At 33.9% G+C, this 21,772-nt stretch overlaps 2 protein-coding genes and 1 non-coding gene across 3 annotated transcripts; all 3 read left to right on the forward strand.

Moving 5' to 3' along the window:
• The first annotated feature begins 2,944 nt into the window (after positions 1 to 2,944).
• On the forward strand, positions 2,945 to 4,635 carry LOC121222443 (uncharacterized). The gene is made up of 2 exons (XM_041103215.1): positions 2,945 to 3,658; positions 3,871 to 4,635. The coding sequence occupies exons 1-2, from the start codon at positions 2,945 to 2,947 to the stop codon at positions 4,633 to 4,635; spliced, it is 1,479 nt and encodes a 492-aa protein (XP_040959149.1).
• A 1,593-nt stretch (positions 4,636 to 6,228) lies between these two features.
• Positions 6,229 to 9,435, forward strand: LOC107916394 (eukaryotic initiation factor 4A-14). Its single transcript, XM_016845665.2, has 5 exons — positions 6,229 to 6,442; positions 7,570 to 7,639; positions 7,766 to 7,872; positions 8,018 to 8,448; positions 8,546 to 9,435. Exons 2-5 carry the CDS (start codon positions 7,572 to 7,574, stop codon positions 9,179 to 9,181), a joined length of 1,242 nt encoding a protein of 413 aa, XP_016701154.1. The 5' UTR covers positions 6,229 to 6,442; positions 7,570 to 7,571; the 3' UTR covers positions 9,182 to 9,435.
• Positions 7,281 to 7,391, forward strand: LOC121222928 (small nucleolar RNA snoR98). Its single transcript, XR_005920298.1, has one exon. It is a non-coding gene; the product is annotated as a small nucleolar RNA snoR98 (small nucleolar RNA).
• Positions 9,436 to 21,772: the final 12,337 nt, after the last annotated feature.

Consider the following 21,772-nt stretch of genomic DNA (forward strand, 5'->3'; position numbering starts at 1 on the left):
CCCTTAAACTCTCTCAGTTCCCAAGAGTACTTTGCTTAGAAACCCTAGAGATAGCAGTAACTGGTGCGGCTTGGGATGAAAGCAAGTGGTGGCGACGACCGAGAGGGGAGGGATGAGATCTCTCTTCTTGCTGAAGAACTAGTTCAGTTATAAGTCAAAGGCTCGAAGGTGGTACCCAGTTCCAAACCTACACTGATATGTACGGTTTGGATAGAAAAGATTTATAACCTAGATAGCTTTAAGGCTCATATGAAAGGTATATGGAAGACAAGGAAGAAGTTTGAGATACAGGTGGCAGGACAAAATTTATTTCTAATAATATTTGAGTTGGAAGAAGATCTGGAATCGATTTTGGAGGGGAGGCCTTCGCTTTTTCGCTAAAGTTTAATTCTGTTTGACAGACTTAGTCAAGCAATGGAGAGGGATCAGATCAAGCTTACTTCATCACCATTTTGGATAAAAATTGAATCGTGTTCTCCAGAATTCGATAAAAAAAGATTTATTGCATGCTATTGGTGGAACATTTGGTGGGGTTCTCAGATCTGAAGTTAGTGAAGAAATTTGTCGACTCAGAATTAATTTAGATGCTCAGAAACCACTTAGAAGAGGTATTTTTGTCTCTACTGATTATGTCAGTAAAGTTTGGATCCCTTTTAAGTATGAAAATCTGCCATTGTTCTGTTTTGGATGTGGAAGAATAGGGCATTGGTTAAGCAACTGCACTCAGATACCACCTAAAAAAAAAGTAAAGTTAGTGATAATCCCTCTTACTCGCTAGCATTAAAAGCAGAATCAAAATTAATTGGAAAAGAAAGTATGAAATTTAATAGGTTGATGAAGCAAACGGGGCTGCAAAGTTCATACATTGGAGGGGAAAAGAAGACACCCAATAGTATAAAACATGCTGAGGACGGATACATTGAGATGGGGGCTTCACAGGAAAATTTAAGTCTAAAGGAAGAGGGGGAGATAATGAGAAGCGTACAAACTGACGAAACAACAACAAAAGCTGAAAGTTATGTGAGGAAGAGGAAGTCCTTAGATGCAGATTTGACAAGCTTTTTCAAGAAAATAACAGAGATGGAATTAAGAGGCTGAAACGAAATACTCAAGTGGATTATGACACTGGTCCTTCAGTGATGATGACAGATAATGCTGAACAAAGTGAAGTACAAGACTTAATGAGATCGGCGGCTGCCAATAGGCAAGCTGACCGGACGCAATGAAAATTGTAAGTTGGAATGTTCGTGGACTGGGGAGTCCACGAGCTGGTAGCAGGCTGCGTTTTTTCCGAAAGCAGCATAATCCCCAAGTGGTCTTCTTGATGGAGACTAAAGTTGATAAACAAAAGATGGAAAAGGTTAGACGCAGTTGCGATTATATGCATGGAATTGATGTCGAGGCTGAAGGCTCAAAAGGAGGTTTATGTTTTGCTTGGAAATGAGATTTGATAATTAGTCTACGGAGTTTTTCTAAAAACCATATTAACGTTTTGGTTAAAGAGGAGCAGGTTAAAGAAGAGTGGAGATTTACAGGGTTTTATGGTTCTCCATATGTTCAAAATAAGAACGTTTCATGGGTTTTGTTGATAACTTTGGGGCTTGATAAAAATTATCCATGGCTGGTTAGTGGTGATTTTAATGAGATCTTATACCCTTATGAGAAGTGTGGGGGCATCCAAAGAGGCGAGAGCAGAATGCATGCATTCCGAGAAGCCCTTGAACAATGTCATTTAGAAGATATGGGATATTCAGGAGTACCGTTTACATGGGAAATGGAAAATTTACCTGAGACAAATATTAGAGAAAGACTTGATAGGGGGTGATAAACGATAAATGGAGGCTCCTCTTTTCGGCAGGTAGGGTTAACCATCTCTCTCACACAATGTCTGATCATTGCCACTTCTAATTAGTACGAACGGTGATAGAAAGCATAAGGGTAATTCAAAGTTTAAATTTGAGGCGTGGTGGCTGATGGAAGAAACGTGCGAAAGAGCTATTAGAGATTCTTGGGAATTGGGAACAGGTGCTTTTGACGAGAAAATTGGAAAACAACAGGCTGATTTATTAATTTGGGCGAGAACAATCAAGAAAGGAAGAGAAGGATTAAAGAAGAAGTTAATAAAGCAGCTTGGTAAGTTACTGGCAGAGGACAGGAATGATAACACGTTGACAGAAATCATTGACACCAAGATTCACCTGATATGGAAATTGATAAAGATGAAATTTACTGGGAACAGAGGGCAAGGGCGAACTGGCTTCAAGCAGGGGATAAGAACTCAGCCTTTTTTCATAGATTTGCTACATATTGTAGACGTATAAATTCAATTTCCAGGTTGGAGAAAGCTGAAGGAGGAGAAGCTATTGAGGAGAGTGAGATTAATGAAGTAGCGTCCTCATATTTTCAAGAGCTCTTTACGACAAAAAGAGTGGGGGGATGTTCACATCTGTTATCAAGAATAAAGGAAAATATTTCCACTGATACTAATGGAGAGCTATTGGTAACATTTATAGCAGACGAATTATATGTAGCATTAAAGGGAATGGGACCTACCAAAGCCCCAGGACATGACGGTTTTCCAGCAATTTTCTTTCAAAAATTCTAGCATATTGTGGGTAAGGAAACAACAAAGTTCTGTTTGGATATATTAAATAACAGTGCCAGTTTTGGTTCTTTTAATCATACAGATATTGTACTGATTTCAAAAATCCCAAATCTCACAAGTATTGTTAATTTCAAGCCCATTAGCTTATGTTTGGTAATTTACAAAATGGTCGTAAAAACAATTGCTAATCGACTTCAAGGAGTTATTGGAAGATGTATTGATGAATACCAAAGTGCATTTGTTCCAGGAAGGCAGGAAAAAAAAGGATATATGGCAGTAAAAATTGATTTGAGCAAAGCATATGATAGGGTTGAGTAGGGATTTTTGAAGGACGTACGAATGGGTTTCGCAGTAGAGTGGGTTAGGCTGATTATGAATTGTGTTTCCACGACATCTTATGCAGTTAATATCAATGGAGGAATTGGCATGATCTTTTCACCAACTAGAAGCTTACGCCAAGGGGATCCTTTGAGCCCTTTTCTTTTTTTGATATGTAGTGAAGGATTATCATCATTGATGAGGTTGGCTTCAAAGGCGAGAATGATAAAAGGTGCAAAAGCGAGCAGAAGTGGACCAAAAATTACACATTTACTTTTTGCAGATGACTGTATTTTGTTCGGGGAAGATTCAGATAGAGGTGCTAGTATTCTAAAGAATATTTTGAAGGAATATGGTGAGTGTTCTGGGCAATGTGTTAACTTCAATAAGTCATCAATTTTCTTTAGTATGAATACATTTGAGGAGAAAAAGGAAGAAGCATCGACAAATCTGGGGGTGCGGATTTCTACAAACATAGAACGTTACTTGGGGCTTTCGAACATGGTTGGTCGAAGGAAGAAGGAATCCTTCCAACAGTTAAAAGAGAAGATTTTTACTAGGATTGAGGGGTGGAGTACTAGATGGTTATCACAATGTGGTAAAGAAATTTTTATTAAATCAGTGTTACAGGCCATCCTTACCTATGCTATGTCGTGTTTCTTATTACCAAAGACTCTGGAGATTTTGAAAACATATTTGCTATGTTCTGGTGGCAGAAAGCGCATAACAGAAGAGGTATTCATTGGTGTCAATGGAAGTATTTATGTCGTCCTAAAGATGAGGGTGGAATGAGATTCAGGAATATGGCTCAGTTTAATATTTCCCTTCTTGCTAAACAGGGGTGGCGTATCTTGAACAACCCAAATTCTTTAGTAACAAAAGTATTAAAAGCGAAGTATTTTCCAAAAGTTGATTTTTTAAATTCAAGTTTGGGAAATAATGCTTAGTATACATGGAAGAGTATTTGGGCTACTAAGGGTGTCTTAGCTGAGGGATTATGCTGGAGGGTGGGTAAAGGCACAAATATTTCGATCAGCCGTGATAATTGGATTCCAGTTTTACCGCGTGTTATACTACCAGTTATGAATTCGAATTTGAATGATAGCAAGGTTGCGGAATTAATTGATTCAAACAGTAGAACATGGAAAAAGGAGTTGATAGAGCATACCTTCCCGGAGGATGTAACAGAGATGATTCTCAGTATCTCGCTGGCTGAAAAACCACACGAAGACTTTCAAGTTTGGAGTGTCGAAGCATCGGGGGAGTTCACAGTACGCAGCTCCTATAAACTATTACAAAATATTGCATATGATCCTAGAGCTTATGCTTTACAAATTGACTACAAGGACTTCTATAGAAAACTATGGCTTCTCGATATACCCTCAAAAATCAAAATTACAGTTTGGAAGATCTCGTGGAACTTCCTAGCTACTCGCGCTAATATGTTACTTAGACGGCTAACGAGTACTTCAGTGTGTCCTCGGTGTGGTTTTGGGTCTGAATCCATGGAACATCTTTTTCGAGAGTGCCCTGTTACAATATCAGTGTGGAGAGAGTTATCATTCCTTAGATATGTGCAGGATAACCAGATGGGGTTTCAACAGTGGTTAACCTGGGTCTTTTCTCAGTGTTCAGCATCCTACCGTCGAATTTTCCGTGTTGCAGTATGGGCCATTTGGGGTGATAGGAACAACAGATTACATAACAAATGAAGTAAATCTGCAAAAGAAATGGGGAGTTTTGTTAATAGTTACATTCTTGAGTTAGACTCAGTTGCTAAAACTAGTCGACAATCTTCCACAACTGTGGAAAAATGGATAAGACCAACAGACAGTTTTGTCAAAATCAATTTTGATGCAGCTTATGTAAGAGGACAAAATAAAGCGGCTATTGGAGTTGTAGCCAGAGACGAAGAGGGTTAGTTCTCTTATCTTGTTCAGAGGTTCTTCAATGGGTTCCATTAGCTTTTGGAGCGGAAGCAATTGCATGCAGGAAAGCCCTCTAGATCAGCGTTCACATGCAGTGGGACAGAGTTATTATTGAAGGAGATTCATTATCAATAATAAAGAAGTGTAAAACAAAAAATCCAGATAAATCACTGGTCAATGCGTTTATTCATGATATCCATCAGCTTTCGCTATACTTTAAAGATTGTAAGTTCGAATATACCCCAAGATCTACAAATAACCTTGCGCATATTCTAGCATCTGAAGCGATTAAGAGTAATAGAGGAGATTACTTGGTCGGAAGAGTCCCTGGAGTCGTAGGGATTCAAGCAGAAATCGACAGGGTGAGAGAACCAGATTGAAGCAGGATAATGGAGAAATGGAGAGATGGTTTCGGAGTAAAGCAGATTTCAGAGTTACTATACTAAGCTTTTGATTTTCAAAAAGTCTTGAAAGGTGATTTGAAATTGAAGGGACAAGAAGCGTTATGACTGTTGAGGCTGATTGGGCAGAGGGAACGGCTAATTAATATGCTGCTGAGTTGTTTCCTTTTTTCATTTCCTAGGTGATTAGGTTTCCTTTTTATTAATGTTTTTGTTTTTCATTTTGTTGGGCCTAGTCTGATTACTGGGTTTCTATTTTTTCATGTTTTTGAACTCTTATGTAAATTCCTAAGTTTTATTTAGCCCAATCTGAGATTTATTTCAAAAAAAATTTTTTTACATCATAAAAATATAATTAATTATAAATTAAAAAAAGGAGCGAATATTTTTTAACTTGTGTTTTATTAATTGTCCAACATTTTATATTAGGTTGTCTTTCAATTTTTCTTACTCACCCATACTTATTATCATCCAAACTCCTTTTAAATCCTTAATTTGTAAAATAATATTTATTTAAACACATTCAAATCCACGCAATTTTAATTGTTACAATTACAATAACTTCAACCAAACTAAAATTTAATCAACCACATACGTTTTTTTTAGGGAAACCACGTACACTTGAATATTCTAAAACAACTTAATAATTAATTTTGTTTTAGTCCATTCTATCAAATGGAATGTTAAATAAGATAAATTGTAATCCGAATTAATTTGACAATATTTAAATAATAAATTTAATATTTTTAATTACATAAAGTAAAATTTGATATATTTTTATTTATTTACGAGTAATAATTAGAATTTCGAGTTTATTGGAGTAAATCTAAATCAAAATTTGGACATAGAGTTATAAAAACATAGAGACCAAGCCAATCCAATCAACTAAGGACATAAACAGAATAATGGAAAACAAGGAAGGGCAAAAAGGGAAAGAGGGGAATAAAGAAAAGGGTTTTTGATGTGAAGTAGGAGTTGGCCAGGGTTATTCAAAAAAAAAGTTGAAAGGGTTATATAAAAACCTAAAAGAGGAACAATTCCAAGCACTTAAGATTTGTTGTATTGTTATTTTGCCTTTTCGCTATCGTCTTTGCCTATCAACTCCACGGCGCAGATCCGAGGAGTCTCTATTTCTCAATCCAAACAACCGCTCTAAACACTCTCTTCTTTTATTGCTCCTACTCTTCCAGGTTGCTCCTTTTTCCCTCTTTTCTTCTCTTTTTTGTTTTGTTTTGTTTGGGTGCTTGTGTTTGATTGGTTTCTTGTTGAATCTATGTTTTTCTTTTGTTGGGTTTTATTTGATGTTTATTGGATTCGTTTTACTGTATGGGATCTGGGTTTGATCTGTTTTCTTTTTATCTTTCTGGGTTTCTGGTTTTGAGATTTGAGATTTGAGATTTTAATAAGTTTGTAGCTCAGCTAGACTAGCCTTGCTATACGTGTTTATCAAAAGTTGAAAAAAATTGTTGGATTTTGAATAGGAATAGAAGGAATAAAAAGGGGTTGTATTTTATTAGGTTCCAAATGGTAGGAATTTGGAAAGTTTATAGTAACCTGAGCTTCTGTTATTTAAGAAAAAAAAGTATGACTTGTTTTCTTTTCCTTTTTGGTTGGGAATAGATCATAACTGTTATGTTTGATATTGCCAGCTTTGGGGTTGAAATCACTATAAAATTAATGCAATTTGTTAAAGGAAAAATTTACTTGTGGAAGTGTTTTATAATGGTTTAGTTTACGGCTGAGATTTAGCAAGTATCATATTTTGTTGGAGCTGAAATCTGGATTTGGGTTTATTACAGTAAGTTGCCTGGGATTAGGATTATTAACATCAGAATGGATGTATAATTAACTGATGAGTAATGATTATGTGTTCCCTAGAAGTGTCTTCAGTTCAGCATGTGACTTGTGCTGTAATGTTTAAAGATTTGGTGATAAGAGTTTGTTAAACAGTTTTCTTTTTAAGTGCCTTGCTCCCAGTGAAATATTGGAGAAGTGGACAATGTGGTGTCTGATGGAGGATTGCGATCCAATTATCAGATAGCCATCTGCCTCTTTGTATCTTCTCCAGATATTAAATCAGAAGTTAATGCTTGCTCTCTGCTTTACATGGAGTGCAAGTTTGGCTCTTCTTTTACATTTTGTCAATATTGAAAGGCATTGACCTTAATTGCGAATAAATTTTTATAAATTTTGGTGTTTATATGGTTGGTGGCATCTTAATTTATTTATCAGTATCCTGTTATATTCTTAAACTGAAAGGCTGTAATTTGTGGCCTGAACTACGCTTAATAGCTTCATTTTTTTCTTCCTTCTGCAGTCATGGCAGGTTTGGCACCAGAAGGATCCCAATTTGATGCTCGTCAATATGACCAGAAAATGACTGAGCTGTAAGTTTCTTGTTTGTAGTTGACATATGCTTTTCTCTCTTTGCCTGTTTTTCTATTTATGCTTTATACATATAAAATGATATTTGTTTTACCATTTGGTGATGTTTATGTGGTCAAAACTCACAGGCTCCAGACCGATGGAGATGACTTTTTCACAAGTTATGATGAAGTTTATGACAGTTTTGATGCAATGGGACTTCAAGAGAACCTTCTGAGGGGTATCTATGCATATGGTATGTAATACAAGGGAAAAAAAATCATAAAGTTTGTAATTTGCTTTCATAAATTCTTCACATATCATAGTCTGCCATTTGTTCGAACTAAAATAATATTTCTATGTTTTCATTTTTGCTAATTTATGCTAAATCTCCATTCAAGGTTTTGAGAAGCCTTCTGCTATTCAGCAAAGAGGAATTGTACCATTTTGCAAGGGTCTTGATGTGATTCAACAGGCACAATCCGGAACTGGGAAAACAGCGACTTTCTGCTCTGGAATTCTACAGCAACTTGACTATGCTGTAGTCCAATGCCAGGCTCTGGTTTTGGCACCCACGAGGGAGTTGGCACAACAGATTGAGAAGGTCATGCGAGCACTTGGTGATTACCTTGGTGTTAAGGTCCATGCTTGTGTTGGTGGAACAAGTGTTCGTGAGGATCAGCGCATTCTTCAAAGTGGTGTTCATGTTGTTGTTGGTACTCCTGGTCGTGTCTTTGACATGTTGAGAAGGCAGTCACTTCGTCCAGATTATATCAAGATGTTTGTCTTGGATGAGGCTGATGAGATGCTTTCCCGTGGTTTTAAGGATCAGGTTTGTTATTTCATCATGTTATCTTCCCATTCAAATGAACTTTGAAATCTTAGGTTTTGATATTTTTCTGCTCAAATAACGTTGTTATATCTTTCAGATCTATGATATCTTCCAGCTGCTTCCAGCCAAGATTCAGGTTGGAGTGTTTTCTGCCACAATGCCGCCGGAGGCCCTCGAGATTACTAGGAAATTTATGAATAAGCCTGTGAGAATTTTGGTAAAGCGTGATGAGCTAACCCTGGAGGGTATCAAGCAGTTTTATGTGAATGTTGAAAAGGAAGAGTGGAAGCTTGAAACTCTGTGTGATCTTTACGAGACCCTAGCCATTACCCAGAGTGTCATTTTTGTGAATACCAGGCGTAAGGTTGACTGGTTAACTGACAAGATGCGAAGCCGTGACCACACAGTGTCTGCCACCCATGGAGACATGGACCAGAACACTCGCGACGTTATCATGCGTGAATTCCGCTCTGGTTCATCTCGTGTTCTCATCACCACTGATCTCCTTGCTCGAGGTATTGACGTGCAGCAAGTCTCTCTAGTCATAAACTATGATCTGCCTACACAACCAGAAAACTACCTCCACCGCATCGGTCGAAGTGGAAGGTTTGGGAGAAAAGGTGTGGCCATCAACTTTGTGACTACAGATGATGAGAGGATGCTTTTTGACATCCAAAAGTTCTATAATGTGGTCATTGAGGAGCTGCCATCAAACGTTGCTGATCTCCTTTGATGAGATTAGACACCCTTTTTGAAGATTGTTGAGGCAAGGTGTTTTGTTGTTTTGGCAAGTTTCTTATTTTTCTCCCTATCTAGCGTCTTAAGTTAAATGTTCTTAAACATATCTGACCATTGAATCCAGTTTTGCCCACTCCTTTGTGGTGGGTTTAATATGTTATTTCAAGTTTTTATGCAGCAGTAGGGTTTTTGAGTTGTATGTCATCATTTACTAGTTATAATATAAAATCATGGAAGGCATTTCATACATTTGGAGAAGGGGTTTTCTTAACTATTTCCAATGGGCTCAAATACAAATACAATGCAGCTATATACACAAGGGGGAAACTTGCATTTTGATAAAACCTTATTGGTGCACATGGTTGTCCATTACTTAAATAACAACGGGTCTAGTTCATGATCTTTCTGCATTTCGCTCTGCGCCTACGGTCTTAGGGCAGCTTTTCCCTTCCACAAAGAATATCAATATTCTCTGCAAATTTTTAACATGGCAGCCATGTGAGCAGCTCTTAGCAAATAATAGTGAAATATTTCCTCGAGGGATCAATCCATCTTCGAAAGCGAAAGATTGGACACATAAAGGAAAAGTTTTGAGTTCTGAATTCTCTATCAAATAATTCATACACTCTGGCACTATTGTCTTTTGCACCTCGTTTCACTATACAATGACAACATAATTTACTGTTACCCATGCTATTTCTTGGTTGTATTCGTGAATAAAGTAAAGAACTAATGTATGCTAAAAAAGTTAGACTTGATAGGCTTAAATATTTTTAATTTATTTAATTCATTTAATTATTTATTTAAAATTTGAATGTAACTATCTAATTCTATCCAAGTGTTTTTCTAATTAAAAAAAAAATTGTATAGCTAGATTATAAAGAATCAATGTATGTAGTATTTGATATCTTGAATTAATCACAATTAATTTACCAAGAGATAAAAGGGAGAAGTTTTAAGGATTTGGTATTCAATAAATCACAAAATTATATCTTTTGTGATTATTCCTAGCTAAAATCAACGTAGAACCTTTGAGAAGAAAAGAAAAAGCGAGAGTTGTCAATGAGTGATGCGAGACCACGGTTTGTACATTTACGATATAAACTCGTTTTAATTGATTGCATCTTCACATTAACTGCATTTAGAAATATCAAGTTGAGTACCTAGTGATAATAAAAGCCATTGAATTAAGCTTGATTGTGAATTGTCGAAATGAGAGACTAAATTGAATAAGTTGTAAAATATTATGAATTACTCAGAATATGATAAGTGCTATGAGATTGGAAGAAAATGTATTGAATGACATGAAACTTATGTGATATGTTAATTGATTTGGTTGTGATTCTGAATATAATTGATAAATGGAAATCGTATTAAATTGTAAATGAATTGAATATTTGTACCCTATTACTGTTCGGGATGTGTCAGATATAGTTGACATGTCATAGGATTGAGTTGTGTACGGGATTACACGCTTATGCGCCAGTATACACTTTGTGTGCCAGATACGCGCTCCGTGTGCCAAGATGCACTTTGTGTGCTAGTATGCACTTTGTGCGCCAAGATGCGTTTTGTATGTCAGTATGCATGTTAAGTGCTAGTTACCCTACTTTGGTTTATTTGATGATGCACTTTGGTGCTAGTTAGGTGTGTCGATTGGACGATCCGAGTATCTGTTCGAGTCTGAGTTAGGTTAATAAGGGTTGTAAATTATAAGTTTGGTAAATGATGTGAATATGGTAATATATGATGCCTTTTGGACCAATTGTGTATACATGTGAATTGGGATGCATGGAAACATGTTGACAATCATGTAAATTAGTTAAAAACGAGCCATAAGGACCGAAATGAATGCAAATGAGTCGATAAACGCCAGAAATGAGTTGAATAAGATGACAACAAAGGAAATGAATTGTGTATCATAATACATGAGTAATGTAATGTTGATGATATGTTATAAAGAATGTTTGATTCATGGTTAATATTGAATTGGTATGTAAGGAGTGGTTGGCTATTGATAGGTAGGTTGGAATTGGTCATACTCGTGGTAAATTGGATATATATGTTATTTTGGCATTGATACAATAATGGCTATGTTCTTTGTTTGATATTGGGAAGGTTGACAGTTAGTTTATGTATTGGCTAGATGTTATGTGCAAATTACAAATTTTAGATTAAAGTCTAATGCTAATGCTTATGTTTTATATACCTTAGATTATAAATTTACCACTGAGCCTTATTGTTCAACGTATGATTTTTTTCACTGTACGTAGGTATAGGTGATCTTCAGGAATTTGAGAAGTTGTTCCAACATCCAAAAATTGATTCTTCGACTTTATAACGATTCAAAAGTCAATAGTGTTAGAAAATGTAATTTCAGGCCCCGTTTCTGTAAACCGAGCTTGTAAATATTATTGAATATGTACAAATTTATTATACAAGTGAATTGAATTTTGGATAGGTAATTTTTTTCGAATTAGTGATTAATTAGGGCCTAGAGACTAAATTGTAAAAGTTTTAACGCTATAGATTTTTAAATAGGAAATGAATTGAGGACTTAAATTGCAATTAACCTGAGGTTTAAAATAACAAATAGACCATGTTAAAGCATAGAATAGTGGAGGGTAATGTTCATGTCTCTTCATTGATGGAAATTAAAATTAGTTAAAGTTAAATAACTTAAAATTTAAATGCTTAAAATATAAGATAGTAGAGGAAGAAAAACATTTCACCATCTTCTTCCTCTTTAGGCTGAAACTAAAAAAAGAAAGAAAACCTAAGCAATAGTTGAAGTTTTGGCCTTGATTGGTATGTTCAAATTAGTTTATTTTCTTGTAATTTTTATGTTTTTGAGGTTCTAAGAGCTTGATTTAGCTAACCCTTGTACCAATTTGTAAACTAATAAAGTTTTCAAACGTTTCAATTGTTGATTTCTTGAATTTTTTTGTGTTAAATTGTTAGATTTTAAGCTTGGATGTGAAAAAAGTCTAGTTTGTAAAGTTTGATTGTTAGTTTTTACACATAATGACTAAAGTGAATAAAGTGTAAATTTGTTAGGAAGTATGAATAGAAATATGCATTAGAGGGTTTATTATGGATGAAAGTGAAGTTAGTTTGTAAATTGAATCTTAGATTTGAAAGTTATGCTCGTTTAGATTTTAGGGACTAAATTGAATAAAATAAAAAGTTCGTATAAAATAAAAATTGTGTGTGAATTTGGTTGAATATTAATGATATTGTGTGTTTATGTTAATCTGTAGCTAACGTTGATTCAGGTTTCTCTAGAGGGAAAGGAAAAGTTAAAGCCGACGACGAATAGCTCGAAATTCCTGGTATGTATTTCTATAATTCAAAACTTGTTTAATTACTGCAAATTTCAAGTTAATTTATATCATACACTATTGAGATATATCATTGACAATAATTTCAATTTACTTATTGAAATCAAGATTGTAATTGGGATAAAGACTAAATCGAATAGAGCATAAATTCCAAATTTAATTGGTAATAGACAGTTAATACGAATCGAATCAAATAGAATTATGTTATGATAGATGATAATTGGATGTAGTTAAAATATTATGGGATCTAACTACCGTGGTAAACCATCATTATCGTGCAATTTGAGATGGTAAGTCATCGTTGTCGGACAATTCGGGGTGGTAAACCATCGTTGTTGGGCAATTCAGGGTGGTAAACCATCATTGTTAGGCAATCTGAAGTGGTGAGTCATCATTTTCGGGCAACCCAAGATGAAAAAATTGATGGATTATAGAAACCATTGTTGTCGGACAATACGAGGTGGTAAACTATCATTTCCGGACATCCGAGGTGTTAAGTCATCGTTGCCGAGTAACCCGGGATGACATAATTGATAAGTTATAGAAACCATCGTTACCGGATAATTCGGGGTGGTAAGTCATCATTACTAGGTAGCCCAGGATGACAGATTGAATTGAGTTGATGATGAACTAATGAGTACTTGAATATAAATGAGCTCATACTGAATCATGCTTAAACATATACAAACATGGTTTTATACAAGTAGCATATATGTAAAGACTAAGCCTAGTTTAATGAATAAATGTTTAGCATGAGTAATTGATAAGTGCATGGTCACATGAAATTCATGTCTATTTATGTAATGGCTTGAAAATTTATAAGAGTTAATTATATTCATGTGTATAAGATTACTTGTTGTGCCTTATATCATAGTAATACTACTAAGTACTTTTACTTAGCATACAGTCTTGTTTTCTCATGCGTAGGTACAAGTAGATTTTTAATAAGTAGAATGTTATTACAGCATCCAGCAAATGACTCCCGACTTAGCAAGTTTTTCATTGTCTTATTTTTTATTTTGAGGGTAAGTGCCTTGATTGAGTAATTTTGGTATAAATTGTAACACCTTCACCTGACCCGATCACTGAATCCAGGTAGGGAGTGTAAAAAATGGACCCGATTTGAACCGAGGACCAATTCTAAGCTTAATGAATTTAAGATGAACTTATTTAAATAATGTATATATATATCTTACAACAAAACCACTAAATTAAAGTAAAAGTTTCTTATCTCCAATTCTGAACTTTAAGGTAACTACTTCATTTCAGTGCAATCAACCCCGAGGCAAAGCCTCTGAAGGTACCACTTTTTTATGTGCATGACACCCTACTGATGATGATCTTGAATCTAACATGGTCTGGCTTCGTCCCTTATCAAGTTCCTGATCCTACGAATCCCGCAACCATAAGTCAAAACCCCTAGTAAGTTCGAATGAACTTAGTGAGTTTCTTTACCATATTACACAAAAAATAAACCCCATCTAACAAAGTTTAAATAGAAAAGAACCCAACACACATTACTCCCTGTTTCGTGTAGATGATCTCGTTTTGTCTGGAGTGTCAGACTCTTGTTAGCCTTTCACCTTTCCTTAATGGTGGAATGATCGCTGAGCGATCGTTACTTGATTTGCTTATGACCATTCAACCAATTCTGGTGAATTCTCACTTGTCCTTATGACCGCCTCCGGACATACTAACGTTCAGAGTGTGAATACTGCAATAAAATAGAGAGTTATGAGGCAATATCCTAAAGTATACGAGTCGAGTTGTAATATAGATTTTATAATGAAGTAGGTGAGTACTCCGAGGATCGTACCCAAGGGGGCGAGTACTAAATCAATCTTAACCTAAACAATTAAATATCTAATTAATACTTTATGTAACAACATAATTTTTAGTAGTGTCAGAACAATGATTTGAGATCACTAAATTCGATGAAAAAGTTAGAAAAATTTATTAATTAATAATTATAAGTTAAGCGTGATTTTTTAGAAATATTTTTGAATTAGTGAATTTTGTGATTTAAAAGAAATTATTAGGTAAATTGGGTCGAAAATGAGGTATCGAGACCTCGATATTATAAACTGAGCCGTAAATATTTTTATAAATATTTACGGAGTGTCATTAAGGTAGTATTAAAGTTTCGTTAAGAAATTTTAACGTTTTGATGGTTAATTGACTAAAAAGGATAAAATTGAAAAAAAATATTCCCGGGACTCCATTTCGGTAAATTGGACTCGTAAATATATTTACGAAGTTAGTTGTGTAGTTAATTAGGTTTTAATTAAGTGAATTTGTCTAAATTGAGGTTACTTATGAAAAAGGATTAAATTGCAATAAAGATAAAAGTTTAATTATAGATTAAAGAAAGTTAAAAGGACCAAATAGGCAATTATGCCATCAGCCTAAATTGAGGCGGCATAAAAAAAGAAATATCTAAGATATTTTTAATTTAAAATATATATGATATATTATGTTTACTTAAATAATAAGTATATTGTTATATTGTATTATTATAATAATTATATTATTATAATAATAAACCAAGAAATAAAAAAGAAAGAAACAAAATTGAAAAACGAAACAGGGAAGGAGAAAGGAGAAAGAAAAGAAAAAGAAGAAGAAGGAGAATTGGGGTTTTGAAGTTCCAAGCTCAATTGGTAAGTTAACTGAGCCCATTTTCTTGTAATTTTGATATTTTTAGAATCCTAGAACAAAATACTACTTGATTTAAGTTGAGATTTTGAAAGTTAGTAAATTTTTATATGTTGTTCATGTTGAATTAATTGATGAATTTGGGATTAAATTGATTGAATTTCAAGTTAAAAGTTAGTAAAAGGTTAATTTGTAAAATAAAACATAAGTTTTGAATTAATAGGGATTAAATTGAATGAATTTTGAAATTAGGGATTTATGATGAAAATGAAGAGTTAAAATGAGTTTATAGTAAGAATTAAGAGAGCATATGGAGTTAGATTGGGAAAGTAAAATTAGTATTGATAAGGGATTAAATTAGAATTTAGGTAAAGTTTAGGTATAAATGGAAATATTTTAATGAAATTGTGTATTAATGATTTTTAATTGTTTAATTACGTAGCTAATGTCGTGCAAGAGTCATTGTCCGAGAAAGGAAAGGAGAAGGCGAACAAGGAGTGACTCGAGAGAAATTTCAGTTAGTATTACTATAATTCGAATTTAATTATTAATTGTTAAAATTTAAATTAATATACATGATAAGCAAATTGAGGTAAGTATCACGATTGAATTGAATGATAAATACGTATTGGTATTGAATTTATTAATAGTAATTGTTGAATTTTGAATAATATGTTTAGTAAATAAAAATAAGGTGAATACCGATATTGAATTAAATGATATTGAATTGTATATGAATTGAATAAAAGTGAATTAAATTATGAATATGTGTGAATTGTGAATTGTGTATTGATTGAAAAGTGGTTTGAATTGAACCGAAGTATGATTATATGTGAATATTTGAAATATGTATTGGTATTGAATTGTATATTGATTAGAAAGTGGGAAGTAAATCTAAATTGAATTGTGATTGAATCGAAAGTGAATTTGAAATAAAAAATGATTTGAATACCCTATTAACTAGTCGAGTTGAGTCGGATATAGTTGGCATGCCATAGGATTGGAAGTGTTCAGGGATACTTCGACCTTGAGTCGATGAGACACTGGTGTCATACTGTTACTTCGGATAGATTCGATGAGGTACTGGGTACCAACTTTCTTTGGCTCTGCCGATGAGACACTGGGTGTCACTTTATTGCTTCGAACTATCCGATGAGGCACTGGGTGCCATTCGGGTGTGTTTGGTTGGATCTGTGTATCCGCCAAGGTCCGAGTCTTGTTAATAGGGGTAAATAATTGAAATGAGAAAATTTGAATAAGTGTGATTGATTGAGCTATGGAAAGAAATGAGAAAGTGAAATTGTGAGTTGATATGTGAATTGAAAATCGAGATATGAGATTTGAAGCTATGAACCCAAAGTTCATAATGTGATTAAGAATAAATTTTTGTTATATGATATTAATGAGTACAAATTACAATAGAATTGATATTGAATATAGTGATAAATTGAATGAATTGTATATGAATTGAAATGAACTATTGGAATGAAAAGTGAAAAATCCAATGGTATTGAGATAGTGAAATAAGGTATGAGTACAATTAAATACAAGATTTGAAATATTGCTTATTGTTATTAATTATCAAGTTGATTTAAAGTATGAGATAATTAATGAATAATTGTAGACATAAATTAAATGTATATAATTTATCGATTAATGTTATTAATTTGAATTATGGTAATACCACTGAGTATACCTATACTCAGCGTACGGTTGTTTCCGTGCATAGGTTAGTAGAAAGCCAGTGTCCGGTCCAGCATCCAGAGCAATCTCGACCTCAGAGAAATTTTAGTGATGTACCTTTGTTTTGATAATGTGGCATGTTCCTAGGTGATGTATAGGTTAAGTATACGAGTTTTGTTATTACGGTTGTAGAATGATGTTTAAATTGGTTATACGTATGAAACGGAACTAAAATGACATAATTTATACAAATATGAAATGAAAATGATTAAAGTATGCTATGTCTGTTATTTATTTGTGAATTAGTTATAAGTTATCCGATATGTCTGGTAATGCTCTATAACCCTGTTTCAGTGACGATTTAGGGTTAGAGGGTGTTACACTTTAAGTTATAGTACGAGAGTAAAATAAGAAATATGTTTAGGGTTTGTAAAATAATAAAACAAAATAACATAAAAAGAAATTAAAGTTGCTAGAGATAGAGATAAATAAAGTGAATCAAATCTGATGATGGATGATCAGCTCGCTTCAGCAATCCCAATTAACTGTCGTCTCGGGTTCCTCGTCAACCAACTAGTCGCTACCCTAGTAGGATCTTCCGATTTTCCATTAACACAATGAGTCAACAAGAATTATTTATCTTCCGACCTCACAGTCCAGATTAGCTTGGGTAAAGATGTTCACGAATGGGTAATACCAATTTTGGGTTAATTCCTACTTTGATGACTTCCCAAGGGTGTCAAGCCTAGGGTTTGTTTCACGTTCTTTTTTCAAACAATTGATCCTGTGAGTAACCTTACAAAATAGTTAAAAAATCATGCCTCCACTCGCTAATCCCCCTTAGAAGGATTAGTTCCTCATGGCTTTAATAAACAACATGGAAAGAATGGAAGAATTGATCATGAAGAATGAAACGAAATAGAGAGTTTAAGAAAGCCTTATTGATATTGAATAATACAAATCCACAGAAGTTGATCTTACTTTACAATCAGATCTCTTGAAGAAATAAATAAGCTAGACTATGAAAACCTAAGAGAAACAATAAAACAAATCTAAAACATAAGAAAAGAACCTGAGCTAATAGAATGGTGTCTATAATGTATGCCATAGAGGTTTATTTATAGCCTTCAGGTAGTCGTCATCCTTAACCCTAGGTTAGCTAACGTTCTCAAGCTTTAAGTTTGATTGTGCAGATCAAAACGCCCTTACTTCATAATTTATTCTCGTCGCAGAGTCGATGTTGTGACACACCAAGACCTGTGTCCCGACATAGCAACCAATATGCTCCTCTGCAGCCATCTTCAAGGGTATGTCGCGACATTGAAGACTGTCTTTCACTTTCTCTATTCTTCTCCCTATGTTGCGACATTAGATCTCCTATGTTGCGACATGGCGTTCAATATTGGCTCGAAATGCTTTCTAATGGTGTCCTGCACACTCGCGAAGTACATTAGTTCTCCTTTAAGCCTCATTCGACCCTTAAGGTCAATAAAAGACTTGATTTGCATATTTTATTGAATGTTCGTAAAACTAAATAAAATTAATTAAACATAACAAAAATACTTGTATTCAAGCTCCTTAAATGTGAAAACTAGTTTAATCTGATACACCGAATTACGGTAGCTCACCATACACATATCGCCCGTTGTCCACCCTAAGTCTGGTGGATAAACTGACATTCTACTCTTCATTTGGGTTGGAATGTTGTTTGAGATTACTTCTACATAATTTGCCCTTTTTGTGATACCTTGATTTTAAAACATAATATGCTCGTCTGCATTGGACCGATTGAGTTATTTTTGGAAAAAATATGCTTTGAAAACAGTTTTCTTACACAGCAGAAAATTAAAATTTTAAAAATCGACTCGGTTTGTGATATTTATAGCAAGAAACCTTAATTGAATACATAATTGTATTTTTGGATATGCGGATCCTTGATGTTTTTCGACTTTCAACCAAACGATCTTCTTCGCTATTCTCGTACCATGAACTACTTCGAGTGTGGGGTCGAACCAATTGAACCAAAACAAAGAACTAGAAAAAGTTTTGCTTTTGGGGTGAAAACAAAAATTCTCTCTTCTTTAATAGAAACCAGTAAAATTATTATTCTAGAAAAATATAGGCATAATTACAAAAAAAAAAACCTCAACGTTTGGGGCCTTTTAGTTTTGTGCCATTGATCTTTTTTTTATTGACACGGTCAACGTTATGATTTTTTTTTTGAAATCAGTCCAATTTTAACGGTAAACGTGAGTTGACCGTCAGTCAAATGACAGGTCAACGAGATAACCTATGTGGCGTGACACATAATCACAACGACATCATCGGTGACATCATCAAAACAACTTTTTTTATTTTTTTTCATCTTCTTTCTTCTTCTCTCTTCCCCTCTAACTGGTTTCCCAGATTTTCTGTCTTTCCAAACACCCATTTTCGTTTCACTCCCCTCATTTCTTTCCCAGTCTCTATTGGCAACCCACACAATATCCTTGGTTGGAACATTCTTCATCTGAAAATCTGAGAAAGAGAGAAAATTTGAGATTTCCTAAGATCAAAAGTTCCTTTTCTCACTAAACCAATAATGTATGGAAACTGTATGTTAAGGCATTTAAGTTTTCTTAAAGGGAAAGGAAAGTTATGATTCTAAATAAATCAAAAAATTAATTACTCAAATTTCATCATTGACTGCTAAAATTTTCCTAAACCCTTCAATCTAAAGACTACCATTTTTAATCATAGTTAGTTGAGTTTCACAACTTGCTTTGTTCATTAAGATAACAAAAGAATCAAGATTTTGATAGAAAGATCATAGCCTATTATGGAAATATAATTGACAAGTTAAATCTCTGGCAAAACAAAAAAAAATCCATTAACATGAACGTAGGAAAAACGAATCAAAAGGCCATAAAAGGAAGAGCTTTCGCATAAATAAAGAAAGCCCATTTTACCAACTTCATTCAAGAATCAAAATATCATTTCTTTAAAAAAACCCAAATATTCCAACTTTCCAGACATTTCAAAATAGGAAAAGAGGACTCACCCGACAACTTGGCGATAGCCAAGGTAATAGTATCGCTGCAAGTTTCTTCCCGTATGAGAAACCAATCAAACCATTGTCAAACAAAATGGAAGAAACAATTGAACAATTGAACAGAGAACAGTTCAAAACCCATAAATATTTTAGAGCCAAATATATTCAGTTAAAAAGCAATCAACAAATATATTGAGTTGAAATGGGTATTTGAGAGAGTGAAATACAGGTGTAGGCATGAAAATGGTAGTGGGGTGTGTCTGTTTTTTTACTGTAACAGCAAGGAAGAGAGAAAGAGTGAAGAAGAAAGAATGAAACAAAATGAAAAAAAAAATTGTTAAACAATTTTTTAGATGACGTCATTGTGCTTATGTGGCATGCCACATAGGCTTATTTTGTTGATCAGAGCTTGACTAACGGTCAACTCACATTTACCATTAAAATTGGGTTGATTTTTGAAAAAATCATAACGTTGAGGATGTCAATGAAAAAAGATCAATGGCACAAAACCAAAAACCCCCAAACATTGAGGTTTTTTTTTTGCAATTATGCCAAAAATATATTTAAAAGTTGAAAATAAATTCTCGCTATATTTTGGTAGAGTAACAATCTCTCAAAAGTTGTGTAAATAGCTCTACCAGTGCCATCTATTTATAAGAAGAGAAGGTAAAACCCTTATAGAGTTGTAGAAGTTTATTTTCACTAGAAGAACAATATCCTAGCCTATCTAGGATATAAGGGGCAGCAACCCTAGTTAATGATCCAACCCAGATCAATTTTTCTATTTCCCAAAATAAATTTTAATATCTACATATTAAATAATTTATCATCTCAATTTTACCTCGATAAAATTTTGACAATTTTACTCCAGTAAAATTTAGAGAAAATTTGTTCAATATGTCACAACTCAACATGTTCACTATATCCGAATTATTTATTTTTATTTTCGGGCTTCAAAATAGTCCAAAAATATAAACTCATTCTTCCATAATTTTTTAAGTAACCCTATATAGGATTGCAAATTTTCATTTTCATTTTTAGAAACGTACATTCATTTTTAAATGATTCCATTTCAGGCAAAACCATAATCATTCCTGAAACAACTATTTCTCTTTTTCTATTCATTCAATTCATTTCTATTCAAACACGCAATTTATTTATGGTTTCAACGAGCTAGCGGATAGACCGATTGGACATATGTAGTTGAGGCTCAAATGATTTATAATTAAGTTTCGGCTTTTCACCTATTGATTATAAATTCATTTAGTCACGAAGTCAGTCCACTATAGTTTCGACTTTTCACCTATTGATTATAAATTCATTACAAAAGCAATTATTTTGTGCTTGTCTAATGACCTTATCATAAATGTTTTACTCGCATAGGATATCCTTGATCTCTTTGGGATAATATCCGATCTTCTAATATGATCCTATTTTATCTCATGGTAACCATTACATCTTCCTTAATGAAAAGTCAATTACTATAAAATACATATTCCTTAATGAAAAGTCAATTACTATAAAATAGTAATCAAGTCATCCATCACAAAGACAAATGACCTCTAGCCATGTTTACTTTTCATCAACCATATAATGCCAATGAGAGGATATTATTTACCCATGTTTAGGGCTATGAATTCTATTGTTGTGAATGACACTACATACTAAAGAAGTCACACACCCAACGCACCAGCTTTCGATTCCTTATCTATTTGAACTCAGGCTTTTACTTACATCAAAGTGTACATGTCACGCATGCATAGTCTGCAATCCACTCAAGATTTAGGTACTTTACACTATGAACGTCACAAGTGAATAAATCCATAAACATATTTAGTATCTATTCTGCTTGGGTCTTGTCCGATGCATTGTCAGT

This window comes from Gossypium hirsutum, chromosome D10 (assembly GCF_007990345.1).
Source record: "Gossypium hirsutum isolate 1008001.06 chromosome D10, Gossypium_hirsutum_v2.1, whole genome shotgun sequence".
Lineage (NCBI taxonomy): Eukaryota > Viridiplantae > Streptophyta > Magnoliopsida > Malvales > Malvaceae > Gossypium > Gossypium hirsutum.

Excerpts from the sequence above, each read along its gene's own strand:
- LOC107916394 (XM_016845665.2), top strand. The coding sequence starts at position 7,572 with ATGGCAGGTTTGGCACCAGAAGGATCCCAATTTGATGCTCGTCAATAT. Across the intron at positions 7,640-7,765 it reads GACCAGAAAATGACTGAGCT|GCTCCAGACCGATGGAGATG; the intron begins GTAAGTTTCTTG and ends CAAAACTCACAG. Across the intron at positions 8,449-8,545 it reads CCCGTGGTTTTAAGGATCAG|ATCTATGATATCTTCCAGCT; the intron begins GTTTGTTATTTC and ends TATATCTTTCAG.
- LOC121222443 (XM_041103215.1), top strand. The coding sequence starts at position 2,945 with ATGGGTTTCGCAGTAGAGTGGGTTAGGCTGATTATGAATTGTGTTTCC. Across the intron at positions 3,659-3,870 it reads GAAAGCGCATAACAGAAGAG|TATACATGGAAGAGTATTTG; the intron begins GTATTCATTGGT and ends AATAATGCTTAG.